At 47.6% G+C, this 25,783-nt stretch overlaps 1 protein-coding gene across 4 annotated transcripts in view; it reads left to right on the top strand.

The window, feature by feature from the left end:
* Positions 1-25,783, top strand: part of TENM4 (teneurin transmembrane protein 4) — a 1,359,030-nt gene that overhangs the window by 1,247,676 nt on the left and 85,571 nt on the right. For all 4 annotated transcript variants that reach the window (XM_032427010.1, XM_032427011.1, XM_032427009.1 and 1 more), the window contains 3 exons: positions 1,734-1,760; positions 9,163-9,309; positions 18,214-18,430. In XM_032427010.1, the coding sequence (XP_032282901.1) occupies positions 1,734-1,760; positions 9,163-9,309; positions 18,214-18,430 (391 nt within the window). The remainder of the gene's footprint in view (positions 1-1,733; positions 1,761-9,162; positions 9,310-18,213; positions 18,431-25,783) is intronic.

Genomic DNA, 25,783 nt, shown 5'->3' with positions numbered 1-25,783 from the left:
AGAGATCCTGTGTATTATTGTTCTCAGGTGACATATCACGGGAGGTGATGTCTAAGAAATTTTAGGTCACTCTGAAAAATGAGATGAATGAGCTTGACTAAGACAAGTGTGACAGGTGAACCAAGAATCAAGAGTCTTCACCTTAGCCAGAGATGCCTTCTGGGCCATGCTATCTGTGGGCTGGCCCTCTTTCATTGTTCAGCATTTCACAGCTTTGTTTATGCACTCTTGCTTTAATATGCCATTCTCCTCCACTTTCTTCTATCTTGTGCTCTCGTGGACTCCATAACGTCTATAAGAATGAAGGCGGGGCACACAGGTCCAGTTAAAATCTCCTCTTCCCAATTTTCCACTTGGCTGTGCAGCCTCCAGGAGCATATTTCATCTAGAAACAAAGACCACATGGAAACCTCAACTAGAAACATAGCCTCTCATCCACCCATCTTTTGAGGCAAATATATATTGATGACCAGCAACAGTGTCTTCTCTACCCAGAGGACTGAAAAAATAAATTTTTATTTTTTTATGAAGAAGGGAAGAATGTTCTTGCCATTGCTAGAACCCTAGGGCTTCCACATAAGGCCCCAGCATTGCAGTCCAGTCTTAGTTACGGGCTTTGGATTCATGTATGAAATCAAGCTGAAGATGGAGGCCCGCCTGGCAGAAAGCTTCAGGCCCTTCAGGAGGTGGCCATTGATCCGGCATGTGGGGAGCTGTAGAAAGGGGGTGGGAGGGAAGCTCCTCAAATAGCTATGAGGAGCCCAGGTGGGGAAGATGAGATGGTAGTACTGATTAATGCTGGCAACTAAGGGGGCTGCCCTGCTTTCAACACACAGCCCCATATATGCACCGTGGGGTTTATTTTAGAGCAGTGTTTGACACCCATCCTCACAGAGAAGCAAAACCTTAGATTGCCAAGTAAGCCAATGATTGAATGCAGCCCCTCCATTGGAAAACAAAGCATACATCATTCTATCTTTTGAGTTAACGAGCATTGAGAAGTGGTCAGGTTTTGTTTTCTTTTTTCTTGTTTTTCACAGTGACATCCATTGACCTGCACCTTACATTCTCTGTAAGATGCACCAAGGAGAAATGCATCTTATTTAGAACACCAAGCATTCCGCATTCAAGTCTGTGTGGGCACATGTGTCCGTGGAAAATTCAAGAATGGCAAACAGATACTCTGGCGGTATATTTGACTAAAGACTCGGCCCACTTCCCTAGTGCATATCAGAGATGATCCCAAGTTTGCATATTTCTAAGTTCCAGCTCCCAGGAAACCCCTCTGCCCAGACAGGGAACACTTGTTCTTATATGGCTGCTTCTCCCAAACGGAAGTTGGACGCTGCTCTGGGTAGACAAAGGGCAAGTTCTAGTTTTCCATAAAGTTGAATACACCTGACAGAGCAGGAGCATGGCCACGTTTGCAGCTTCCCATCCTCCTTTTTCTCCTGTTTTCCCTATCCCTGTGTCTTCTTGTATACGATCACATTTCCAAACCCCTGGATCATAGAATGAGTTGAAGTTCCTTTTGACCCTTCCTGGAGAATGTGCTTGCTCTCCTTCTCTCTCTTGTCATCTTGTCTTTGGTTTTATTTTCCCCACCATGGCAGGTCTGTCCCAAATGTGGGGCATATGCCCCCGTGTCCCCTGAGCACCTGGCATGGTTACGTGGTAGGCAGTGTTGCACTTACTTGATCCTACCTTAAATGTCCTGTCTTTTATTCCCCAAGCTCACTATCTGGATAGGGTAGTTAAAGGTATGGTCTTCCTTCCTCTATTTTCCTATTGTCTTTGTGTGTGTGTGTGTTTGTGTATGAGCATAAAAGAAGAACTATGTATATAAACAATGTATATACACCCCAGAAGCATGGTGTCTAGATGCTGCCACATCCCCAGCTTTGTCACAGCATTCGCTGCCCAGAGGGTGGGTTTTTGGTCACAAGGTGGTTGATATACCTGGAGCATCATTCTTCCCCCTAAAGTGTGTTTGTGACATTACCATTGTGCCGTTGTCCTTCCCTCCGCGCACACACATACACCCCTCACTCTCTCTGCCCCATCTTCTGTCACCCTGCCCATCCCTTATAGCCCCTAGTCCATCAGAATTAAGATACTGAGGACCAGGGTGGGTGGCCTGAGAAAAGAAGAGGCCCCAGAGCGAGCTAAGACGTCTGAACAAACTCCATTGCGTTACTGTTGTCATGTTCATTCACCCAACAAGCACATATGAAGCACCTGCTAGTACTAGTGCTGTGTGGTAGATGCTGTGACAGGCTCTGGGCAACTGGGGACCTCAGGGAGTGGGTGGTCTGTTTGCTTGGGTTTTTCTTTTTTTTCCTTTTCAGAGAAGGCCCGAGTTTGGTAAGGTTTACGTTTGAAGAGTGTTCCCTATAGGCAAAGTAATTCCATTTTCAGCATCTTCATTAATTAGCTAGTGCCCCATTTTCTAAATAGGCCTGATTCCTGTAAGAGTAAGTCTGGGAAAGATCAGATATGTGTGCACGTAAAAGAGCTCAAGCCCCCTGAGGAGAAATATCCTGCCATATTCATCGTTTTATCCTGAAGTCCTAACATATCACCTGGCATAGATTATGTACTCAGTGGTTAAGGACAAATACTTCCAAGTCAGACTGCCTGAGAATGAATCCCAAGTCCACCAGTAAACGAATTAGGTGACCTTGGGCAAGTTACTTAACCTCCCTTCACTTGGGAGTCCTTGTACAATGAACTTGGTAACAGGACCTACCTCATAGGGTTGGCATTAGAATCAAGCAAAATAATCACTGCAACGTGCTTAGCACACAGGCAGGGATGATGCTCAATAAACGTTAGCGATGCTATTTTATCGTTGTATTCTTATTCTCACCCTTAATTTGGAGAACTTCATTAGCCAGAGTCATTGTTGAAATTGTAAAGAAAATGGCTAAATTGGCTTTTAGTAAGAGATAGCAACTGCTGTTTAAAACCTTATGGAAAGGGTTTGGGGGAAACAGAAATGACTGAATGCTTTCCAACCAGAATATCTTTGCCAAGTACAGGAAAGGTGTTAGTGCGGCCCATCAGATGGATGCCTGGTGTTGAGAAGCAGGGTTCCTTGCATTTTACATGCTGGTCTTCAACTGAGAATATAGTCATTCCGGCAAGAGAGTGTAGTCCCTGTGCATTTCACACATAATCATAATCAGAGGAATCTTCGGTATGAATTAAATTTAATAATGTTACTATCTATTTGGTAGACTTTTTTCCTACTATCTGAATTTTTTTCATATCCATGAGTCTTAAGCAAGTCCTTTGAATTTTTTTAAGGGAGAAGATATAACTATACTCATTTTATTGGAAAAGGAAATTGAAGTTGAGGGGTCCACCCTGGGTCACCGCTGTAGTGAGTGGCGGAGCCAGGATTTTGAATTTCCATATTTCTAGCTTTCTATCTTCTATCACCATTCACCAAGAATGTCCCATAATTTCCAATATTCTTCCTCCAAACCATGCCTTCCAAACTGGCACCCTCACCAGGAAGTGACACATATTTTCTCTCAAACCACCTGTTCTGATCTTTAGTTCAGAAAATATCACCAGACCTTTATTTGGATTAGGCCAATAAATCATAACTTGCTTTAAAAGACAAACTTTTTTTTACCAAAATTTCGGTTTTAACCAGGCCCCCATCCTGCTGACTTTCTGGTATAATGGATACTAATCCTAAAAAAAAAGATTTCAGAGACCTGTACCGTGCAAACTCAGGACTTGTCAGGTTAAAGTATCATGCCGGCAAAGACAAGTCGACTTTTGTTCTTTGTTTTCCATTTGCATCGGTAGAGACTAAAGAAACAACATGCACTTAACAGATATGTTGAACTCCTCCTAAGTGCCAGAAAATGTGGATACCACACCACAGAAATGCTTCCTATTCTTGTATTTCCGGCAGTCTGGCAGAGTAGACACTAATAAAACAAATAATCCAACAAGTGTGATGAGGGTTATGCTAGGAGTTGTCCAGGGGCCACTTAGCAAGAAGACCCCCCCCCCCCCAACTGAGGCAGTGCCTTGTAGACCAAGATTGTGAACTTTAGCAGAAGCATATGAGAAAACCACTAAAGGTTTTTAAAAGCAGGATGATGGCTTGATGACATTTGCGATTTGGAAGGATCAATCTGGCCATATTGGGGAAAAAAGAGTTGAGGTGGAACATTTGGGGGCAAACAGACCAATTAGGAGACTCTTGCCATCATCGACGTGGGAGATGATGATGACCTTGTTTAGGGAAGTGACTGTAGGGATGAAAAAGTATAAGAAGACTGGAAAGAGAACCATAAAGAAAGGGACTTCCGATATATGGTAGAGTTAACACACAGCTCCTTTGCCACTTAACTAAAAACTATCTTCAAGGATTCAGAAAGTCTTCTTATCATCCCTGACGCTAGCTTCAAGGGGACTTCTTCATAGGCTTACACAGAGGCTGAAGATAAAGTGGTCCCTTGTCATTTAAAGGGCATCTTTTCTTTTGAAAAGCTTAGGCCCTCTCTAAACCTTGAAATTACATTATTTTGGCTCTAGCAAATGCCTGATGTGAGTCCTTCCAGAGGGGATTGTTAATGTCAGTTTGGTTCTCTGAATTATTGATGAGTTTCAGAGTTTGTAGAATTAATGAGCTTTAGTGGTGGGTAAGGATGGGCATTTTGCTTTAAGAAAGTCAGCAAGTCACCCCAGAGGTGGCTTCCTCTTCCTGGCTAATGGGGGTGTGATTACTCCAGAAGCAAACTCCTGGCTGAAAGCAAACCTCATTTAACCCACAGGTACTCAGAGTCCCTCTGAAACCCCGAAACCGATAGGACAGTGCAGACCCCCAGGGTATAACTTGGTCCATTTGAAGAAACTAACGGTATTTAAAGTGTTCCTGTGATTTCACAGATAGAGCTTCCCCTCCCCAAGAACGCACGCCAAACAGCACAGAACGTGTGCACTCGGCATCGTGGGCTAAGCCGAGCTCACTGGAGCAGGGATTCCCAAAGAGGGCTTTGTGGAATGGAATATTCCACATTATTATAAGTGGTTATAGGGGAAAGAAGGTTCTGAGGTCAAATTGGAAAATGTCCTGATAATCAAATAAGCAAGTTTCTTTATTGTCAGACCCTCAGAGCCTTTAACGTATTAATGTTCAGTGTGACTTTCTACAATGAGATTATAGGATAAAACGTTTTCCAAACTTACTTGACTGCAGAAGCTTGTTTTTGAGGACCTCATAGAACTGGCATTCTGCAAAATTCACTTTGAGAAGTATTGTTTGAGAGTATGAGACCCATTGTAAGTCCTTCCTGGAACAAAGTAAGGTGTAGGTAAATAGAATATGAAATTATCGAGGGCAGAGGGCATACAGAGATATATCTCATCTCTCTATGCCCTAGAATTAACACACGCCTGCCTGGCATCCAGTAGGTGCTGAGTAAAGTTTGTTGAAATTAAGAACAGTATCATCAAAATTACAGTTATTTTGACCCTCTCAGTTGGGTCGGTTGTACTGGAAGGACCTAACGCATCATCTCATCTGAACCTTCATTTTATAGATAAGAAAATTGAGGCCAAAAGAGGAAAAGTAACTTTGCAGAGATCTCACAAGTTAGGCAGCAGGTACCAGAACCTAGGTCTCTTGTCTCATTCATTGGTTCAACAAATACCCTTTGAGTACCTGCTATGTGCAAGGCTCTGGGTTAAAGCCAACATTGCCTTTATGGAGTTTATATTCTAATGGAGGGAATAAGACATTAAACTAATTGCAAAACTAATAATTTATGTATACTTGGGACACTTGCTTCCAAGGAGGACAGAGCACTAGGAAAGCATGAAGCGGTGGGCCTGGGCTGGGACTCGTGGCCTTGAACTCATCTTGCTGCCTCCCACTGAGCTGCATGTTGACCCCCATGACCACGCTGCTGGGCTCGTCTTAGCTGTCTTTGGCAGGGTTTGTATTATGAGGACCATAGCTCTTGACCCAAACATTGATACAGCTGGAACTGGCAAAGGTTATTTTCTGATTTGTGAATTTCTTAGTGAAGTTATACAATATTAAGACAAATCAATTCAATAATAATAATAATAGCACCTATCATTTATTGAATGCCTACTTACGTTACCTACCCTGCTAAATAATTAACATACATTATCTCCTTAATCTTCTCAGCAACTCTTTGAATTAGGTATTACCTCCATTTTACAGATGACAATACTGAGGCAGAGAGAGTTAAATAATTTGCCAGTCATCCCATGGGTAGTAACTAAAAAGGTAGTATGGGGATTTGAATTGAGGTCTGCCCAGTTCCAAAGTCCACACTGTGTTACAACACATGGTTTTAATTTACAATTTAGGATTAAATGGTGTGAAATTGGAACTGCCTTAGAAAATCAGGATCTGAAAGAATAACAAAAAGTTATTTAATTTAAAAGTAATATGTGTGAAGTGTCTAGCACAGTGGCAAGCCATGGTAGGCCCTCAACAGATGGCAACTGTCATGGTATCACTGTCCTGAAGCCTCTAAACCAGCAGGTGGCAAACTACAGGACACGGACCAAATCTGGCCCATCACCTGTTTTTGTAAATAAAGTTTTATCAAAACACAGCCATCATTCATTTGTAAGTTATGTCTGGCTGCTTTCCCACTACAATACCAGATTTGAATAATTGCAGCAGAGACCCTATGGCTCACAAGCCTAAAATATTTATTATCTGGACCTTCACAGACAAAATTGGCTGCTTTGATCTAGACAAGTGCCTCAGGTTTCTATGTTGCCATTCGGTGAGCCCTGTGTGAGGTTTGGGTACAACTCATGATACTGTATGCCTTCTGCTCAAAATAGAAGGTAAAGGTCAGTAGAAGATTCATATACTGTCTTGAAGCTGTAGGTCAGGCTTTGTGCATCATGCACACATTATATTATTTAATCCCCTGCGAAACCCCATTGTATAAGTAGGCTGGGGCTCAAAGAAATTAAATAAGGTCGTAAAAGCCACTGAGTGCTGAACCAGACTGGTAGGGCATCCAGGCTTATACTCTTTGCAGCTGACGGGAGGCTACATCATGGAGCAAGAGAAAGCAATCTACTACCATTCTTAACCATTGGACTCAACTTCCTTCCTCCAAGACTGATTTCAAATACAAATGGGGCTCCATTGAAAGGCAGTTCCTGCTGGGTGGATAAACATTCAAATGGGACTAGTCAGGGAAAGAAGGGGTCCCTAATTGCTTGGACCGGGAAGGGTGGCTGGTGTTGGGAGCCGGGTCCGATGCCTGGCTGATCACCTGCATGCCACAGTACAGTTCCTGAGCTTGTACGCCTGCTGTCCCAGTCACCTGTGGGGGAGCCATGCTGGTGGCTTCCCACCCTTCCCAACAGGCTTCTGCTGTGCAAAGACCAGAGTCCACATTTGCTTCTAAACTTCTGCAAGGATCCCTCCTAGGCTTGGAGTGCACAGTCAATAACTTTCTTCCTTTGAATGACAAACACGGTGGCCAGAGTGATTGATTGGCTGCTGTCTGAACATCTCAAATACAAATGAACATGTTCTTTTCTTTTACTTTGTAATAAAAGTCAACTACCAACAGGCCTTGAAACACTAAAGTTTTATATTCTAATTGATGGGTCATTCGGGGCATCCCCGCCTCAGCCTACATCTTGTATGGGACAGCTACATTCACACTGGTCCCATTTAAGAATAAGGGGTCAATTTTCAGTTATTTTGTGGCAGAAGATTTACTTTGTAGCCATATTTGTAGCAGTTTGCTGCTCATAATAATAAATTAAGTTTTATAGATGACTTTGACGTCCGTACCCTTCCCTAAGACTGAGCAGGGCCAGAGAGAAGACACAGAAGGCAGGCCAGTGAAAGGTGTTTTTTGAAAGCCTCTCTGAGGAAGGAGTTGACAGGTGTTAAAATGAAGACTTGAATGAAAACCAAGGGCCAAATAGAAGCTGAAGTGAACCATGTAACTTAACAGATTCTCAGACATAGATTTCTGAGCCCTGAACTCAGAGAGAAGGGTTTAAAAGGGTAGTAATAAAAAACCTGTAAATCTACTTGACTAGTAAGGATAACTCCCTACCTTATGATATGGGCAAAACGGAACCACGGCAGAATCTAAACATCGCCTGACCCTTCTGGATGCAATCACCCAAGCTTCTCTCAGACAGATGGCCACTCCCATATCAGGTTCCCACCAGATTTTGTACATCTCCCCGAGGGCATTTAGCAGTGAAATATTTTGCTTATACAAATATGTCTCGTCTGATAGGCTGCATGCTCTTCAAGAATGAGAAGTAAGTCTTATTCATCTCTGTACCTCCAGTGCTAGCCCAGAGAAGGCGCTTGATAAAAGACAGGCACGTGAATGTACAGATGAACAAAATCAGGGAAGGGCAGCCTGCCCGTACCTGCGTTTGCAATCCCAGACAGCCCTAGCTAGTCTCTCTCATGGCAGTCGTCGGGGTCTTCTGTGTGTAGAACCCTCTTCCTAGTGGTGATACATAAGATGGGAAGGAGAAGACCCAAGGGCTCTTCCTCAAAGCAAACGGTTGTTTAGGAGAAAATGGGGCAAAATAAAAGCCTAGGGTCAAGTACAAGTAACAGTACAATGGTAGTTGACCCAGTAACAAGTGCTGAAAAAAGGATAGCCCTTCTAAAATGAGACCCAGAAGTGCTGAGGGAACATAAGGAGTAAACAGAGAGGTGAGTCCTTTGTTCCAAACAGCCCCCAGAAACGGGAAAAACACATGAGAGTGAAGATGGAGCAGGGATCAGGCAAAAGTTTCCATCGGTCACCTTCTGTCAGGCTCCCATCCATGGACTCCCCCTTGGGCATCCTGATCACTTTTGAAAGGGGGGACATTCACTGCAGAAGGTGTGAGTTTCAGACCTGTCCCCACCTTCCCAACTGTGCCACCTCCTCACCGGGCGGCCTTAGCAAGTCCTTCCACCTGTGAGTCTCGGTAGCACTCTCGGCAAGGTGGCATCGCTTCCCAGCGATCCCAGCCTCCCTGGGTGCTGAGGGCATCGGCATGCTGGTGGACGTGAGTGCATTTCCCGAGCAGGCAGGAAGAGCGTGAGTGTGTGTGACCGCAGGTGGCTGTGGGCGAGCAGACCTCCATGCCGTATGCTTTGCCTTGCAGAGGGTTGCCCTGGCTTGTGCAACGGCAACGGCAGATGTACCCTGGACCTGAATGGCTGGCACTGCGTCTGCCAGCTGGGCTGGAGAGGAGCAGGTTGTGACACATCCATGGAAACCGCCTGTGGTGACAGCAAAGACAACGATGGAGGTAGGGCTCCGGCACTGGGGACGCCATGCAGCTCGGGCGGGGGTCGGGCGGGGGCCCAGGGCGGCCGGCGGGCATAAAACTGCACATGTGGTCGAAGGAATGAGTACATGTCTCTAGTTGTTCCGTCTCAACTAATTTAAATGAACTAACGGAAATGAAATTAATGGCCATCTGACAGCCAGCGGAGGGGAGAAGCCATATGGAAGAAAGAATTTTCTAGCAATTCAATAGTGGGATGGGTTACCTGGCAAAGTTACACAATCCCCCTCACTGGAAATGGACAAGAAGAGGCCCGTCCAGTTTTGTATTACAGAAAGTGGCAGAAAGGATGCTTCTCCAGCAGAGGGAGGTTGAGTTACCTTTGGTTGAGATGCCTTCTCCCCTGATTCTGGTAGTAACCCCCAACAAGCCACCTTTGCCCCCACACCCTCTGTCCCTGTGGGTTTGTAATAGAATTGGTCTTAGTTAATAGGTTTTTTTCAAGTACTGCATAGTCCAGACCCTAACGAAGAGAGGCCTAGTCTTGTGGAACATTTCTCAGCTGAGAGAGAAGAGACCAGGGTTCTAATCCCTATCAATTCCCTGTGTATCCTTAAGCAAGTTACTTGATGTCTCTGGGCCTCACACTTCCTATTTATGAAATGGGGCAGTTGGATCATGAGGACCATTCCAATCCTTATATTGGTCCTAGCATTAACCTTCTTTTTTCTGTTGTGTTACTTGGATAAATATAATCACGATGTGCTCTACTATCCCTCTTAGAAGATGGGTTGATCCTTCCTAACTCTCCTAATCTCAGGGGGTTAGTAGGAGAGATTAAAAAGATAGAGAAATGAAAAAAATTCTTGTGCTCCATAAATATCCAGAGTTCCTCCTACGGGGCCAGGCCCTAGGCCAGGCACAGCGATGACAGAGTCCCTTCACCCTTCCACGCCTCCAGATGTCACCAGAGCACTGGCTGGCGAGGGACCAGCAAAGCCGGCAGGCAGAGAGAGGCCCTGACCCACCTGACAAGAAGATGTTCCTTCTTCGTGTAGTTCGGTCCATGAAACTGCTCCTGAAATGCTGTCACGCGTCTTCTCAGCTGTGACATAGTGACCCTCTGATGGGGCGTGTCTGTTTCATGCCCATTTCAGAGATGGGGAAACTGTGGCCCAAACATGCAAAGTGGCTGTAAAGTGAGAATAAGAATGCTTGCCCTGCAGGGTCGCTGTGAGGATGGCAGGTGCACTCAACGTGCCTGAGAGGCAGCTCAGCACAGCGATGAAAAGTGCGGGATCTCTACCCAGACAGCTGGGATTTAAACCCTGGCTCTCCCATGTGCTCACTGCAGGCCCCTGAGTGGGCTCTTCAACTTCTCTAAGCCTCAGTCCCTCACCTGCAAATGTCAGTTCCCGTTCTCCTGCGCCTTACTACCTGTAAGCACAGAAGCATGATATTTATGATAAAAATAAATATATACCCATATATAAATCATTATTTTTAAAAATTGGAATTATGCTCTCTATGAAATTTTACACTCTATTTATTTCACTTCAGATTATAATGTGTTTTTCCATATAATAATGTATTTTGACCTTTTTCATCTCTTGATTAAAATTTGTGTCCCAAACTGTTCCATGCTCCTTGCTAGAAGGGAAATAATTCAAGTGTACAAGGAAAGTAAGAGCCATAGTTTAGAGATCATCCCCTGGTGCCAGGCACTGTGCTGGGCGCTCTGTGGACGTGATGTCCAGCCCTTCACAACAGACATGCAGGGCAGACATTTCCATGTGGGGAAACTGAGGCTGGGTTAGCTGAAGACATTTGCCCAGTGTCACACAGTGGATCAGCAGGAGAGCTAGGGTTAGAATGGAATGGGTGTTTCAAAAAAAGAAGCCAGAGTATAAAATCCCCTGGAATCTTAAAACAACCAGACCCCTTTGGATGAAGGGTTTGTAAGCAGCTTCAAGGTGTGATCATCTCTTCAGGCGCTGTCGGTCCCATGAAAAATGATCGTGGATTGCAATACAGATCACTGATAGATGCCACCTGGAAGGAGAAATTTCAGGAGAGCGGAGAACAAAACTCTCTGTCCTCCCTCCTCCTCCCCATCTCCCACTGCTGGAATGGAGAGCTCCCGTAAAGCCATAGAATTCGGTCACCCTTCAGACTATCTCTAAACCACATTTCTTGTGATAAGAGATAAGAGAGAAATTGACCTTTAAAAATCCTGTGTTGCAAGGGGCAGATAGAGATTTTGGAAGCCTTTTCAAAGAAGGCACAGAGTTTATTATCGCAAATGACAAAAACTTCTCCCAGATGTGTACGGGGGGCGGGGGGAGGCATACCCCCCATCCCCAGGGCCTCCCTGGGTGCTGTTCACGGGCTGCTGTAAGGCTGTTCTGCGGCCGCAGTAAGACAGGCTTGGCTGCTGGGCTGTGGGGCCCAGGCAGCAGCTAAGCCCACAGGGAGAAAGATGGACGGGTTACACACCATCCACGGGGCCGTGAGTGTGAGGACCATGCAAACAACTGCAACACAAAGAGTTTGCTCATCCATGAATTTCCCAGACCTGTTCCCATCTCTGTTCTCCTCTCAGCTTGCTCATGTCCACCCCTCTGGTCCCAGTTCAGGCATTCGGTCTTCTAGGACATAGCCCAGCCCGCAGCCCAAGCTGGATTCCCAGCTTCTGGCTTCCACGGCCCCATCTCTTCCTTCTTTCCCAGCACTCTGTTGTCTCTGGCTCACCCAGCACACCGCATCCCACAGAGGCGTGACCGCCTTCCCGTCTGTCCACACGGTGGGCGCCGAAGGGACGGGCCTGTCCCCGTGCCTCCTTTCTAAGGAGAGGAATAAATTCCTCCCCGGGGGACTGGCTTCCACCACACCCCAGGGCCCGGCCACAGTGATGAGCTGTTTGCCTCAGGGTCTTCAGATCATCATTCGTTTCTTTGTTCATTCACTCAGCAAACGCGATGCTCACTGTGTGCGAGGCACCAGGCTCCGCATTCGGGGTAGAGAAGTCAGCAAGTCTGCTCCTGCCCTCCGTGGAGGAACTAGAACATCTAGAGCATGGACAGAAAAGGATGGAGACTGTGGCATTGTGCTAACAGCTGGGTTCGGAGAAAGATAAGAAACCAAACTCCCAGCTCCGCCACACTTCACTAGCAGGATGACGTTGTCAGTCACTTGACCTAAGCCCCAGTGTCCTCATCTGTAAAGACGAGAAGGCTAGCTGAACCACCACCTTCGACAGGATCCTAGGGCACACCATTGGCTTTCTGAGGGAGTCTCAGCCAGCCAGCCACCAGGAGAGATGGGCCCGTGGCATAGAAAGGCGAGGAGGTGGCTGTCAGTCAGGTTAGCCCCCAGAAGCTGCCCCATTGACCCCCCCCAACTGAGGAGGATACCGACATCAGGCATGGAGGGGAGTCACCCAGGGTCCCACCACTCACTGGCAGCTGTTAAGATCACAGAAAAGCCACTGCTACTCAGGACAGGGACTGATGGCAGGGGACCTCACCCATTCCTGTGTCATAGCACCTGTCTGCAGAGGGGGCTCCAGGGAATGGCCACAGGCATGGGGAGGACCCCAGAACGTCACTGAATGACTCACTTCCTCTTTACAACCCAGGAACCCGCCAACAATCCTGAAGGGCTGACGGAGATTACTCTCCTGGTGTCACATGAACAAATGATGTCTCAGACGTAGGAAGGGGTGGCCCAAGGTCTCACAGTGAGAAAGAGACAGAGCTGGGGAAGGAACTGGCTCTTCGGGCTTCTAGCCTGGATTTTTTTTCTCTCCTATGCCCCACTCCCTAGTTCTCAAGGTCACTTGACACCCACCAGCAGGGCAGGCACTGAGGAGGGGGCTGAAGGAAACAGCATGGCCTTTATCCACAAGTCGGTAGCACTTAGGTGGAAATGTTAGCAGAAGCCCCCGCTGTGTGCACAATGTAGCATTTCAGCCTGGGGGGAGCTTCAAGTTGAAGGGTCACGAGGACTTGAACCCCTCTGGAATGTTCATTTAGTGCCCCAGAGACCTGCATCTTTTGTCTGTTTTTTTCCTCCCTCCCTCCCTTTTTTTCCATTTTTCTTTTTACTCTCTGGTTTGACTCTTCTGGACACTTCCTCTCTGCTTCCCTTTGCCCTCCACGCCATCAGAGGTCACTGCTGGGTCCGGTATTGTGACCCTCCAGCCTTCAGGAGCCCCAGCGGCCTCCCACATTTCCTTCTGCCCCCTTCACTTTCACCATGTAAGCAGAGAGAGGAAGGAAAAAGGATATTTCTGGGGGGTGGGAGGAATGTTCTCTCCCAAAAGTTGGGGTTTAGAGTTCAAGAGGGTTTTACTGAAAATTTTAAGGAAATAGAGAAAAATCCTCCCTATTTTCCTGGTGTTTTTTGTTTGTCTTTCTGTTTGCCATAAGAAAGGACTGTCAATGGGAATAGCATACAAATGAAATACGGACATTTTTTAAGTCAACCGACTTGTGTGTAATATACAGTTAAGTAAGATATGAAGTCCTTGGAAAATGTAAATATTTCCAAACTAGCCAAACTGGAGAATCATGAAAACTGTACATTGAGGTGTTTCTAGTCTACCCCAAAATTTACTTTTGTCTCCCCAAAGCTACTTTTTCCTCTTAACATGCCTCTTCTCAAGTCTGTCACCTCTGCCTAAGAAAACAGAAGCATGGAAGTCTCCCTTACTGTAGGCAGCCACATGCCCCCTATCAGGCTACCGGGTGCTGCCTTTGAAAACAGAGGGATTTGCACAAAAGCCTGTCTCGTAAACTGCACCTTTGATAAGAATTTTGTGGGCCCCACTCATTTTTGAAACAGGGGCTTCCTTTAATAATGATCATCTCTATTAGCAGAGGTTTAGCCCACATTTACTACTTCGCAAATATTTGCTGAGTCAATGATGAGGGAGCATCCACCCAGGAAGGCCTAGGCGGACAGAATTGTTGGCCTGGCATTGTCACTCTGTCCCGTGAAGTGTACTCATGAGCCATCCCACGATCCCAGCACTTTCATGAGAGCCCTGCTTGTGTGATGTGGCTCCATTTCAGAGAACGCCAATCTTCAAGTCTCCTGGGTCTCCACTTCCTGACTTACCGGTGTGTCTCTCAGGCCATCTTTGTCTAGTTCAGTTCTTCAAAGCCAGGCTGTATTCAGAAAGAGCTGCCCTGAAATGTGTGTGGGAGGGAGCCAGGACAGGTCCATTGTGAGGATGCCTGTCCAAGGGAAGCACCCGGCCAGGGAGCTAACAGGGACTCTTGTTTACCAAGCACAGACTTAGGTGCTGGTCATCATGCCAAGTGCTCATGTCCGTGATCTCACCTAATCCCCCCAGCCCAGCTGTGAGGCACGTCTGATTGTGCCCTTTGTAGATGGGCCGAATTGAAGCTCAGAGCCCTTGCTGAGACTTTCATTTCCAGCAGAATGGCCAACTAGATCACAAAGGGCCTCTGATCCCAAGAAACAACGATTTGTTTTTTAAATTGATGGCTTAATTTGTTTTTGTTTTTTTAAGATTTTTTTTTTAATTTATTTTTTGACAGAGAGAGACACAGCAAGAGAGGGAACACAAGCAGGGGGAGTGGGAGAGGGAGAAGCAGGCTTCCCGTGGAGCAGGGAGCCCAATGCGGGGCTCGATCCTGGGATCCCGGGATCATCACCTGAGCCGAAGGCAGATGCTTAATGACTGAGCCACCCAGGCGCCCCAGCTTAATTTGTTTTTAAAAAAGGAAAGAAAATAGGAGTGTGGGGAAGCCTGATTCCAGAAGCAAGGATGAAACCAGAAGCTAGAGGAGGCACAGGGATACTGAGATGAGCTCCATGTCTGGGGAAGGAGAGAGAAAATCAACATTAGAGTGGGGGGAGGGGGAGTGAGTGCTGTGATGGAGTTCACCCAGGGAGCCGGAAGGGCACAGAAGAGAGGTATTTCAGCAAGACTCATAAATTCATGTCTTCCACTTAAGAAAGAGTTCCCGGTGGGGCACCTGGGTGGCTCAGTCGTTAAGCGTCTGCCTTTGGCTCAGGTCATGATCTCAGGGTCCTGGGATCGAGCCCCGCATCGGGCTCCCTGCTCCGCGGGAAGCCTGCTTCTCCCTCTCCCACTCCCCCTGCTTGTGTTCCCTCTCTCGCTGTGTCTCTCTCTGTCAAATAAATAAATAAAATCTTAAAAAAAAAACAAACAAAAAAGAAATAGTTCCCAAAAGTCTCTTCAGGACTCAAAGAACCTTTCATACTTCAGAAAGAACTGGGCTCAGATTCCAAGTCAGCTCCTTCTCTGACTACACAAACTTGACCAAGTTACTCTACCACTTTGAGCCTCCAGTTCCTTCTCTCTAAAATGAGGGTGATGGGGAGCCTGGGCCGCTCAGTTAATTGAGCATCCAACTCTTGATTTCGGCCCCAGTCATGATCTCAGGGTCATGAGGTCAAGCTCCGCATCGCGCTCCACGCTCAGCATGGAGTCTGCTTGGGATTCTCTCTCTCTCTCTCTCTCTCAAGTGAATAAATAAATCTTTTTTAAAAATAAAATAAATAAAATGTGGGTGATGGTGACAACAGCGGCTACTTCACTGAGCTGGGAAGATTCAACGATGCATTCCTTGAAAGCATTCTTTGTCAAGCATTTAGCACAATACCTGTGGTCGTCATCATCATCATTTAATATAATATTAATAATAATAACAATAATTCCTGGATAACCTTCCCCGAGGACTAGAGAACAGGGAGCAGTGCTTCCAAGATGCCACAGAGCAAAGTGTTTATAAAGAGGTAAAAGACTGGCTTCCAGGGTCTGCTTCGGTGGTAAACAAGAGCAGGCAATAGCTAATAAAATTTCAAATTAGCCATGACTTTTCACAGCCCTTCAATTGTGCTTGCTGATTTAATGGTCAACGTCCCTGCTCCCTGGGATTGAATAATGGAGCATTTCTGCGGCGTTATGGATGCGGCAGCTGAATCTGTCAGGCTAACATCAATAGCAGAATGCAAATAACCCACAGCTTGGGCTGTAATTATGTGTTTAAGCAACGTCTGACAGGCGCAGCACGAGAAGGTGTGATGGAGCCGCCGTCCGCCGGAGGAGACAGGTGCTTTGCTAGGCAGTTAGTGGGTGGATCTGGGCCCTGGCACAGGACCCACGAGTTAGGAGCCGGGACCATGCTGGGGTCAGAGGAGGCCTTTCCTCCACATCTCAAGATGAATCTGGGAGGTGAGCAGACCAAGGACAAATGGCCCTACACTTTGGTGAGCCATGTTGTAGACTCAGGGACAGGAAGGGGTGCCACCTCTTAGTAAGTACTTGCTGTGTACCCAGTATTCTGCTAGATTTGGGGACATATACTATGTTTTGTATTCATGTCACAAATACTTACGTGACACTTTTATAATCCCCTTGTAAGACACATGGGGAACGGGGCCCAGAGAGTTTAAGTAACTTGCCCCCAAGTAGTAAGTTTCAGAGCCAGGGTTTGACCCCAGACAATCTGGGTTCTGGAGTCCAGGCTGTTGATGCACTACCCTCAAGGAAGTCATGAAGTCTGCAATGCCATGCAGAAGTAGGCAAGAAAGACAAGGGATTTTTGTCCCTAATTTACTAAGGGAAAAAAACTGGATTTCAGGGAGGTCAGGTAGCTTACCGGAGGCCACAATACATCTGAGGCTAGTAAGGAGGCTTGGGGGGGCCGCCTGTGTGGATGGGGCGCCGTATCTGGCTCGGGCTATGCTGTGCTCTGGTGGGCGGCATCTGTATCGTAAACCCTGGGAGATAGAAGCGGGGGAGGCATGTCAATGATGAGGAGACTGGGGCTCAGAGAGTGAGAGCAGGCATCCGTCCACGGGCATGCTTAGGGGCAGTTCTGGGACCTGAGCTGCAGCCTGAGCCTCATGATGCTCCCACCATACCACACTGTTGAGCTGAAATGAACGAAGATAGTGGTTTTCTGGCTTTTGTGGACTGTCATTTGGTTTCATCCCCTGATACATTTGTCAATTCATTCAATTCTCACTCGTGTAGTTACTTCACGGCCATGTTTTAAACTCCTGAACTAAGAGCTGGGGACACAACAGAGGTAACCGGAACAGGATCTAGGTCTCCAGGATGGTGGGGTGCCCAGCTAATAAGCAAGAGAGGCAGAATTTGAACCCAGAGGAACACATGCCCTTAGACTGCTCTCTGCAACAAAGCAAACAGACTGTCACCCTGGGCTGTTCCTGTCCCCCCTCCCGGCTCTTATTGCTCGTAACCCTTAAATTTCCTTCCAAACCACCCACTTCTCCGCACCTCCACTGTTCCTGCTCTGATCTCTTGTGCCCCGTGCAACCTCAGAGATGCCCTCACTGCCCGCCGTGGGGCTCCCAGCTTCTACTCTGGGCCAGCTTCAGTACCCCCTCCTGGTTACAGGAGAGCTTCTTTCAGTGATGCAGATCAGACGATGTCCCCCCGGCTTTCAACCTTCCAGGAGTTCCCACCGTCCCCATCCTGGGGGTGGTAGGCAAACTCCCTAAGCTGGCCAGCGTCCCCGATACTTCTGCTTCCACCAGCATCGACAGTCTCTTCTCGGGCTCGTCCCTCATCTTCTGAGTTGAGCTGAGCAGCTCAGATGTTCAGTATGTTCTCCCACCCCTGGGCCCTCATAGAATTCCCTCTGTCTCTTCGAAAAGAAACAGAAACACCTTATCCCCACCTGTCCCCCTGTACACGGGCTTGTCCGTCTCCCCGACTAGATGAGTGGGCTAGGAGCAGACCTGAAGCCCCTGGATCTCCCCGCAAAGCCCTTGGCTTATGTCAGGTCCTTAATCAAGTGCCTCAGTGAGTGGAAAATAGAGACGTGAACGAAGGCATTGTGGAGAGATGCGGCTGGTGGACTGTAGCGGTGTGAACTTCATGCTCTGTCACCCCTGCAGATGGCTTGCTGGACTGCATGGACCCTGACTGTTGCCTCCAGCCCCTCTGCCATGTCAACCCGCTGTGCCTGGGCTCCCCTGACCCTCTGGACATCATCCAGGAGACACAGGCCCCCGCGTCCCAGCAGAACCTGCACTCCTTCTACGACCGCATCAAGTTCCTTGTGGGCAGGGACAGCACGCACATCATTCCCGGGGAGAACCCCTTTGACGGAGGGTGAGTCCCCTGGGCCCCAGCCCCTGCCATGGCTGTCTGCGTGAGAACTGAATCACCTCTCGGGGCCACCGTTGGGGTGGTGGGGGTAGGGAGGAAGCCAGAAGGGTGGGCATTGAAGGCTCTCGATGGAATGTCACGGGGGAGGAGAGAAGCAGCCTCAGGTGCCCACACTTAGAAAACTGCTATCCCAGGCATTTGGAATTTTAATGAGCAAAGTTGTGTTGTTCCCGCTGGGTGATAGATGGAGAGAGTGAGAAATCAAAGGTCCAAGGGGAATCTTGGATCAATACCCTCTTTGCAGTCAGCTCTTACTGATTCTGCCGTCTCCAGACTAGCAGAAACGCTTTAACACTGTTCACCCTCAGAGCCGATGTCCAGAAGACGCTGGGGGGTGGGGTGCAGCGGCTGCCCCCCCAGGCCGTCTGCCTGTGCATTCTTTCACAAGTGTTCAGTTGTGTCTGTCACCCACTGGACAGTTGTTCACTGAGGTCCACTCTGTGCCAGGTCCTGTGCTGGAATCACAGAGGTGAATAGGACACGTCCCTGCTCATGGGTCACTCCCAGTCCACTAAGGGGACAAAAAAAAAGACCTCCAGGGTGATCCACCAGAACTGTGCCCTCAGGGTACTCTGGGACCGTTGAGGAGGTGCTCCTGCGGAGGGGAAAACCACGACTTAAGGACAGTCTTAAAGATGAGAAATGATTGGCTTGGCCAGGGAGGGGAGAGTGTTCCCAGGAGAGAGAACAGCTTGTACAAAGACCAGGGGCTGGAAAGCGCACGGGGCCAGCAAAAGGCCGCTCTCTATTCTCCGCTCCCCCGACCGGGCTCTCGACCCAGGCATAGCATCCGAGAGTGACCTGTAATAATTTCTTTTGAATGTCTTCCAGTGTAGGGATGCCTCTTACATGCAGAGCTTTCTCTAAAGTCAGCACAGTTCAGTTCAGTAGTTACAGATTTTGTCCCTTCTGTGTCCATGACTTCTGTGCCAGAGAGTTCCTGGCCCACGGGGACAACGGTCTTGTGGTGAGGGGCGGGAAGGGTGAAGGCCATCCTCAAGTTCTGTTTAAAGGGGGAGATCAGCAGGGCTCAGGCATCACTTGGGCCTGAGGAACGCAGGAGTCTCTCGCTCAGATGCCTTGGGAGATGGTGTTGCCTTCGCCAGGTTGGGGATCCGAGAGCAGCAGGATGGTTGGGAGCCAGGTGATGACCTCCCCCCTGCACAGTAAGGGCAAGGAAGGGAGATTTTGTAGTTCATAAGCTATTCTGGAGCTCACATGGAGGTCAGAGGTGTTGATTTGGGAGCCTTCAACAAGCAAGCAGGAGTTGAAACCAGGAGCACACAACAGTTCGCTTGAGGCGAATGTGTGTGGGGGGGAAGGGCAGGGGCCGCAGAAGGAGCCGCCCTGGGAGGCGAGGCGATATGGTCATCTCCGGAGCATAACTGGGGGTCCAAGGAGAAGGCCCCCCTGTTGGGACAGGATGGAGCCTGGGTTCTGGGCTTCACACCACAGGGCTGTGGGGTCCAGAGCACCTGCCTCCCACTGCCCCCGTCCCTCCTCACAAGGAGCAAGGACAGGACAGAGAGAGTGAAATGGGGGAGTACTCTGAGCCCAGCGGGCGGGGTGTAACAGGAGTGCGTAAAATCATTCAAACTTTAACCTTTTCAGAGATGAAAGTGCTTTGTAGTCCAAATCTTTCAACTCACCTCAAGAACCTTGAGAACCGCAGAGGTTAAATGACCTTCCCAAATTCACAGGCTAGTCAAGTGGCTGAGCCAGGAGCAGAACTAGAGAGAAGAAAAACCTATTCGTTTATCTTGGTCAGAAATGCTGCTTTTGTCTCTGGGTAGGAAGCTTCCTGCTCTTTTATTCAATTGTGTGACTTTGTATATGCTTGTGGGCCTTCTCATGGCCTATGTTCTTTTAATCAACCGGAGATAGGCATATTATTCCCACCAAGGGGAATATTCCTTGCTCAGCCTTTCTTTACTGGGCCCATTATGGGATCTGATCAGGGTTCTGGCTGGTTGGCTGCCAGTGGGCAGGACCCTTACCGTGCCATCCTGATCGGTGCCAGCAGGGACCACGCCCCCTGCATGTCTTCTGGTGACCCACCAAAGCCTGCTGCTTACATGCCGCAGACCCCTGGGGGACCCACACAGGCTTTCACCACTGTGGCTCCAGCGGGTCTGACTTGCAGGGAACTTGAGAAAGCTGTACCAGGAGAAAGGAACCTTTCGACAGAAGGGGAGAGCATAGGCCTCGGAGTCAGGCCAGCTTGTGTTTCCAATTCTGGCGCTGTCACTACCGGGTACATGGCTCTGGACAAGTGGCTTAATATAACACATATGTAAATGTCCATCAACCCTCTAAACTGAGTCCTCCAGGAAAGGACTGCATCTTACTCATTTTAGCACTTAGTAGATGCTCAAAACAAACATGCATACATATTGCCTTAAACAATGAAGAAATGGAAGGAAGGAAGGGAGGGAGGGAGGGAGGATGGATGGATACATTATCTATTTTACTTAATTTTATACTGAGGATTCAGAGTCAAGGGAGGTTAAATCATCTGCTAAAAATCATATTACAGATGAGTAGCAGAGGCAGGAGGAGAAGTCGGCTCCCAGATCATTGTTTATGTATCTGTCACCTTCAGTTAAACTACAGATGCTTTGAAAGCAGAGACTGTTCATCTCTCCAAACCTATCACACTTAGGGCAAGGCCTGGAATATGGTATTCACTCTGCAAATAAATGGATAACAGAAGCTTCTAAATGTTACTGCAAAAATTCCTTTCACCTAATATGTGCCCAAACCATTATATCCCTGCTCCTTGCTCATCTAGATTTGGAAGAAACAGCGGTCTATCACTACTCAGTATCCCCAAACAGATTTTTATGTTAAAAAAAAAAAAAAGCCCAAGTGACCAGAAACCTGGAAACATGAGGCATCAAATGCTTTTCCCATTAGACTGCCCAAGGGGTATCCTCTGTCTTGATCTGGGTCTGCAGACCAGTGCTTATTTACGTAGTTGGGATGAAGTGGAACCCCTTACCAGGTTTGGGTTGTGGCCTGCCTTCCTATCGTATAAAGGAATGTGGCTTCACAGAAAGTGCCCAGAGTTTGAATCTTGGATTTTCCTCCCACCAGCACTGTGTGACCTCAGAGGAAATGATTAAACCTTTGTGCATGGGCCTCCAATTACAAATGGGCAATAATAATGACTATTTCATGAATGCCATTGAAAGGGTTAACTGAAATAAAGCACCTAGCATAGGGCTTGGTACTTAGGTGGTCAGTAAATGGTAGCGTTTACGGCAGCGGCATGGCCTAGTGAAAATAACACAAGCTTTGGAATCAGACAAGACTTATTTTTTTTAATTTAATTTTATTTTATTTAAATTCAGTTAGTTAACATATAGTGTATTATTAGTTTCAAGGGTAGAGGTCAGTGATTCATCAGCTGCATGTAACACCCAGTGCTCATTACATCACGTGCCCTTCTTAATGCGCGACACACAGTTACCCCATCCCCCCACCCCCCTCCCCTTCAGCAACCCTCAGTTTGTTTCCTATGATTAAGAGTCTCTTATGGTTTGTCTCCCTCTCTGGTTTCATCTTGTTTTATTTTTCCCTCCCTTCCCCTATGATCCTCTGTTTTGTTTCTTAAGTCCCATATATGAGCAAGATCATAATGGTATTTGTCTTTCTCTGATTGACTTCTTTCATTTAGCATAATACCCTCTTGTTCCATCCACGTCGCTGCAAATGGCAGGATGTCATTTTTGATGGCTGAGTAATATTCCATTGTATATAAATGCCACATCTTCTTTATCCATTTATCTCAGACAACTGGATTTAAAGTCTTTTGCATCTACTTTCTGCCTGTGTGACCTTGGGAAATTTCCTTAACCTCTCTGAGCTCCAATTTCTTCATCTGTAAGAGTGGGGTAATAATGTCTACTTTGCAGAGTTGCCATGAGAATTAAATGAAAAAAACAAAGTACCTAAAGTCATCACCTACTACTGGCCACACCAAAAATGTTTGCTAATTCTATGATGATGATTATGATGATGGAGAAGAAGATGATGATGACGATGGTGATGGTGACGTTGTTAAAAAGAACTTCTAACTCTTTTAATTGGAAGTGCAACTTGATAGTAACGTGTCCTCCAGGGAAGTCCAGCAGCCACCGAGAGAGGAGAGAGCTTTAGACTGTTGAATTCTTATTTGAGGAAAGGAAAAAGCAGCATTGTGCCAGCCAGCTGTCAGCCGGGGTCCTTGTTCGGGAGGAATGGCACTCCTCCAGAGAGTGGGGTTTCTGATGAGCAGGCAGACCTGACTCGGTGCCTGTGCCTGACAGAAAAACCCACATTCCCCTGTGCCCCATATGCTGTGGCACAGCTTGTATGGTCTGCACAGGAGTCCATTTAACAGGCCTCACGATGCAGGCTGTCACCCAGGGACGCGGCAGCATTTCTGAGCCCAGCGAGGATGGGCAGCCTGAGGCGCCTTCCTGCACGCCGCAGGCTCCCAGCTGTGTGTCTGACTCAGGGAGGCCTGACCCCAGGGCTGGGATGAAGAAGCAGGAGGCTCTCAGGTCCACCAGTGACACCAGGGATTCTATGGAGAGCTTCTTATGCTTCTATGCAGCACCCCAGCTGGCGCCCAAGGTCCTGGAGCAGGGGTGGCTCTCAGAGAAGGAGGGGCAGCAGGGCTTCAGGATGTGAGGGCCCCTGCCAAGCATGGTAGGCTCTAGGCTGGGCTGGACTCCTTGGAGGAGAGCACAGAGCTTGACTCCGAACTGAAGCAGAAGGACTGCCCGAAGGACTTGGAGTAGGGAAGGCCTCCCTCGGGAACTCTGCCTGGCTCATCTGTGTCCCTAGAGCCCAGCACAATGCCTGGTCCAGAGCAGGTGTTTCATACAGTAGCATCTCTGTCTGACATTCTGCCCCTGCCGTCCTCAACTCCATGTAAGTGGTAGAGATGTGAGTGGCTTCTGCTGATCTAACACACAGGTCTAAAGTAAGAGGGGACAGAGCAGACAGGAGAACCACCATCACCAGATTAAGTGGCTTGAATACCGTCTTTCCTTCCCAGCCTGGAGGCCCAGACCCCATCTGCTCAGTGGAATGCCTGTCCCTCACCTGGAGTCATGGGAAAAATATAATGTATGGTGCCCTCTGAGTGGGAAGGAAGGGGCCACTCGGGTCTGTAGGTGGCAGATGGATCCCCAACTGACCATCCATAAAAGGAGGATGGATAACAGGACCCAGACTATAAAGCTTGGGATCAGACAGTTGGGAAAGAGAGGGAAGCATGAGACATTTCCTCCTCAGAGACCACTCAAGGCCACTATGTCCCTATGACACAATTTTGGTTGCATCTCTTCTCTTGGGAAGGACGGGCTGGACATAGGGCAGACAGATCCCTTCAGCAAATAGTTGTGGATCGCCAATGCCAGATCGTAGGAAGAGGTTCTGACAAAAGAACCATCCCCGAGTTATTTGAATATTAGTTCAGTGTAGGTTTGAGGACACTATGGGTGAGAGAAATGTGATGTTGTCCAGTCTTTCTGGGCCCCTGTAAGCCTAACAGCTTATCAACTCACTCAGATGAGAAAGTTGGGTGTGGACAGATTGCTACGAAAGTCAGCTGATGGGGGCGCCTGGGTGGCTCGGTCGGTTGGGCATCTGCCTTCAGTCAGTCGGGCATCTGCCTTCAGCTCGGGCATGGTCCCAGGATCCTGGGATCCAGCCCCGCATCAAGGTCCTTGCTCAGTGGGGAGTCTGCTTCTCCCTCTGCCCCTCCACCCTGCTTGTGCCCTCTCTCATTATCTCTCTCTCTCTCTCAAATAAATGAGTAAAATCTTAAAAAAAAAAAAAAAAAAAAAGTCAGCTGATGGGACACACTGAGCCCAAAGAGAAAAGACTTGAGGAGTCGGGACTTTAGAAAAAGGATGGGGGATGGGTGACCAGAGCACTCATCCCAAAGGAGGCAGAGGATCATATGCTGTGGAGAGGGTCAGATCCTCTGGAGAGCAGAGACTGGCCAGGCTCTGAGGGGTACAGAGCTGCCACACAACACAAACTCTGTTTGGTACATACTGCTCCATGCAAGAAGATATGCATCCATAGCCCCTTACCTTGAGGGCTCTTCGTGTGTCCCATCCTTTGTTAGTCATTGAACCCCTAGTGCCAAGCAGACAGGTTGACACAGACTAAGCCACACGGATGGCAGAATGAATCAGCGAGTCAGCCAATCAGCCAGAGCTGAGTGCCTGAAGAGAGGTAGAGACAAAGCATCCCAAGAATTCAAAAGTATGGCCATCACCCCTTAGGGGCTGCATCTGGCACCTGTTTGTGTCTCTAGCACCCAGCACAGGCCTGGCCCAGAGGAGCCAACAGTATATGTTTGTTTTTGAAAATGAACGAGCGAGCCAACAAGGGAACTTTCACTGAATAAAGACTTCCGGCAGGGCACGGCCTTTGGCCTGAGACAAAGATTTCAGTGAGGATGGCGGGCCATTAAAACATTATTTATCCTGCTTCTGGTCCCAACAACCCATTAGTGCATCATGGAATCAATGTAGTGAGTTGCAACTATTTTTTTAAAAAGAAGTAAATTTAAATGGAATGGGATACAATGGAATGGAACGTATCAGTGCAGCTCTGTGAAAAGGGTAGGTACTGCACGAAACATGGTTGGTTGTGTGCGTGCTCGTGCACACGTGCTACTGAACAAGATCCATTGCTTAGTGTTGGCTTCAGTTGAACAAGACTTAAAAATGAACAGAGCACTGGGTGTTATACACAAACAATGAATCATGGAACACTACATCAAATAAATAGATAGATACATAAGATAGATAGATGATAGATAGATAGATAGATGATAGATAGATGATAGATAGATAGATGATAGATGATAGATAGATGATAGATAGATAGATGATAGATAGATAGATGATAGAGACATACATACATACATACATACATACATGCATGCATGCCTTCTAGACTGAGGAACTGGCAAGACTTTCCAGGATAATCGGAGAATTGAGAGAATTTTAATGTGGATGGAGCATAATTATGGTGCTACTGTTTTCCAAGTCAAAAGTCAAGAGCCATGCTCTAACATTTGAAATCAAGATGGTCTCAGGAAGTCTGGGGTACATGATCCTGGTGTGCAGAGGGGGCCTGCAGGAGAGGGGAGAACACGGGGGACCATGCGGCCAGACAGGTGGGTTTGGGGCAGGAACCGAGAAAGATCCGTCCCTCGCCTGTTCACTAACCAGATCAGAGTTGGTTGTCTCAGTTAGGACTTAAAACTGGCTGTAAAGAGAAATG

This window comes from Phoca vitulina, unplaced genomic scaffold (assembly GCF_004348235.1).
Source record: "Phoca vitulina isolate PV1807 unplaced genomic scaffold, GSC_HSeal_1.0 scaffold36, whole genome shotgun sequence".
Classification (NCBI taxonomy): Eukaryota; Metazoa; Chordata; class Mammalia; order Carnivora; family Phocidae; genus Phoca; species Phoca vitulina.
The sequence above is the reverse complement of the archived record's forward strand: the minus strand, read 5'-3'. Positions and strand labels throughout refer to the sequence as shown.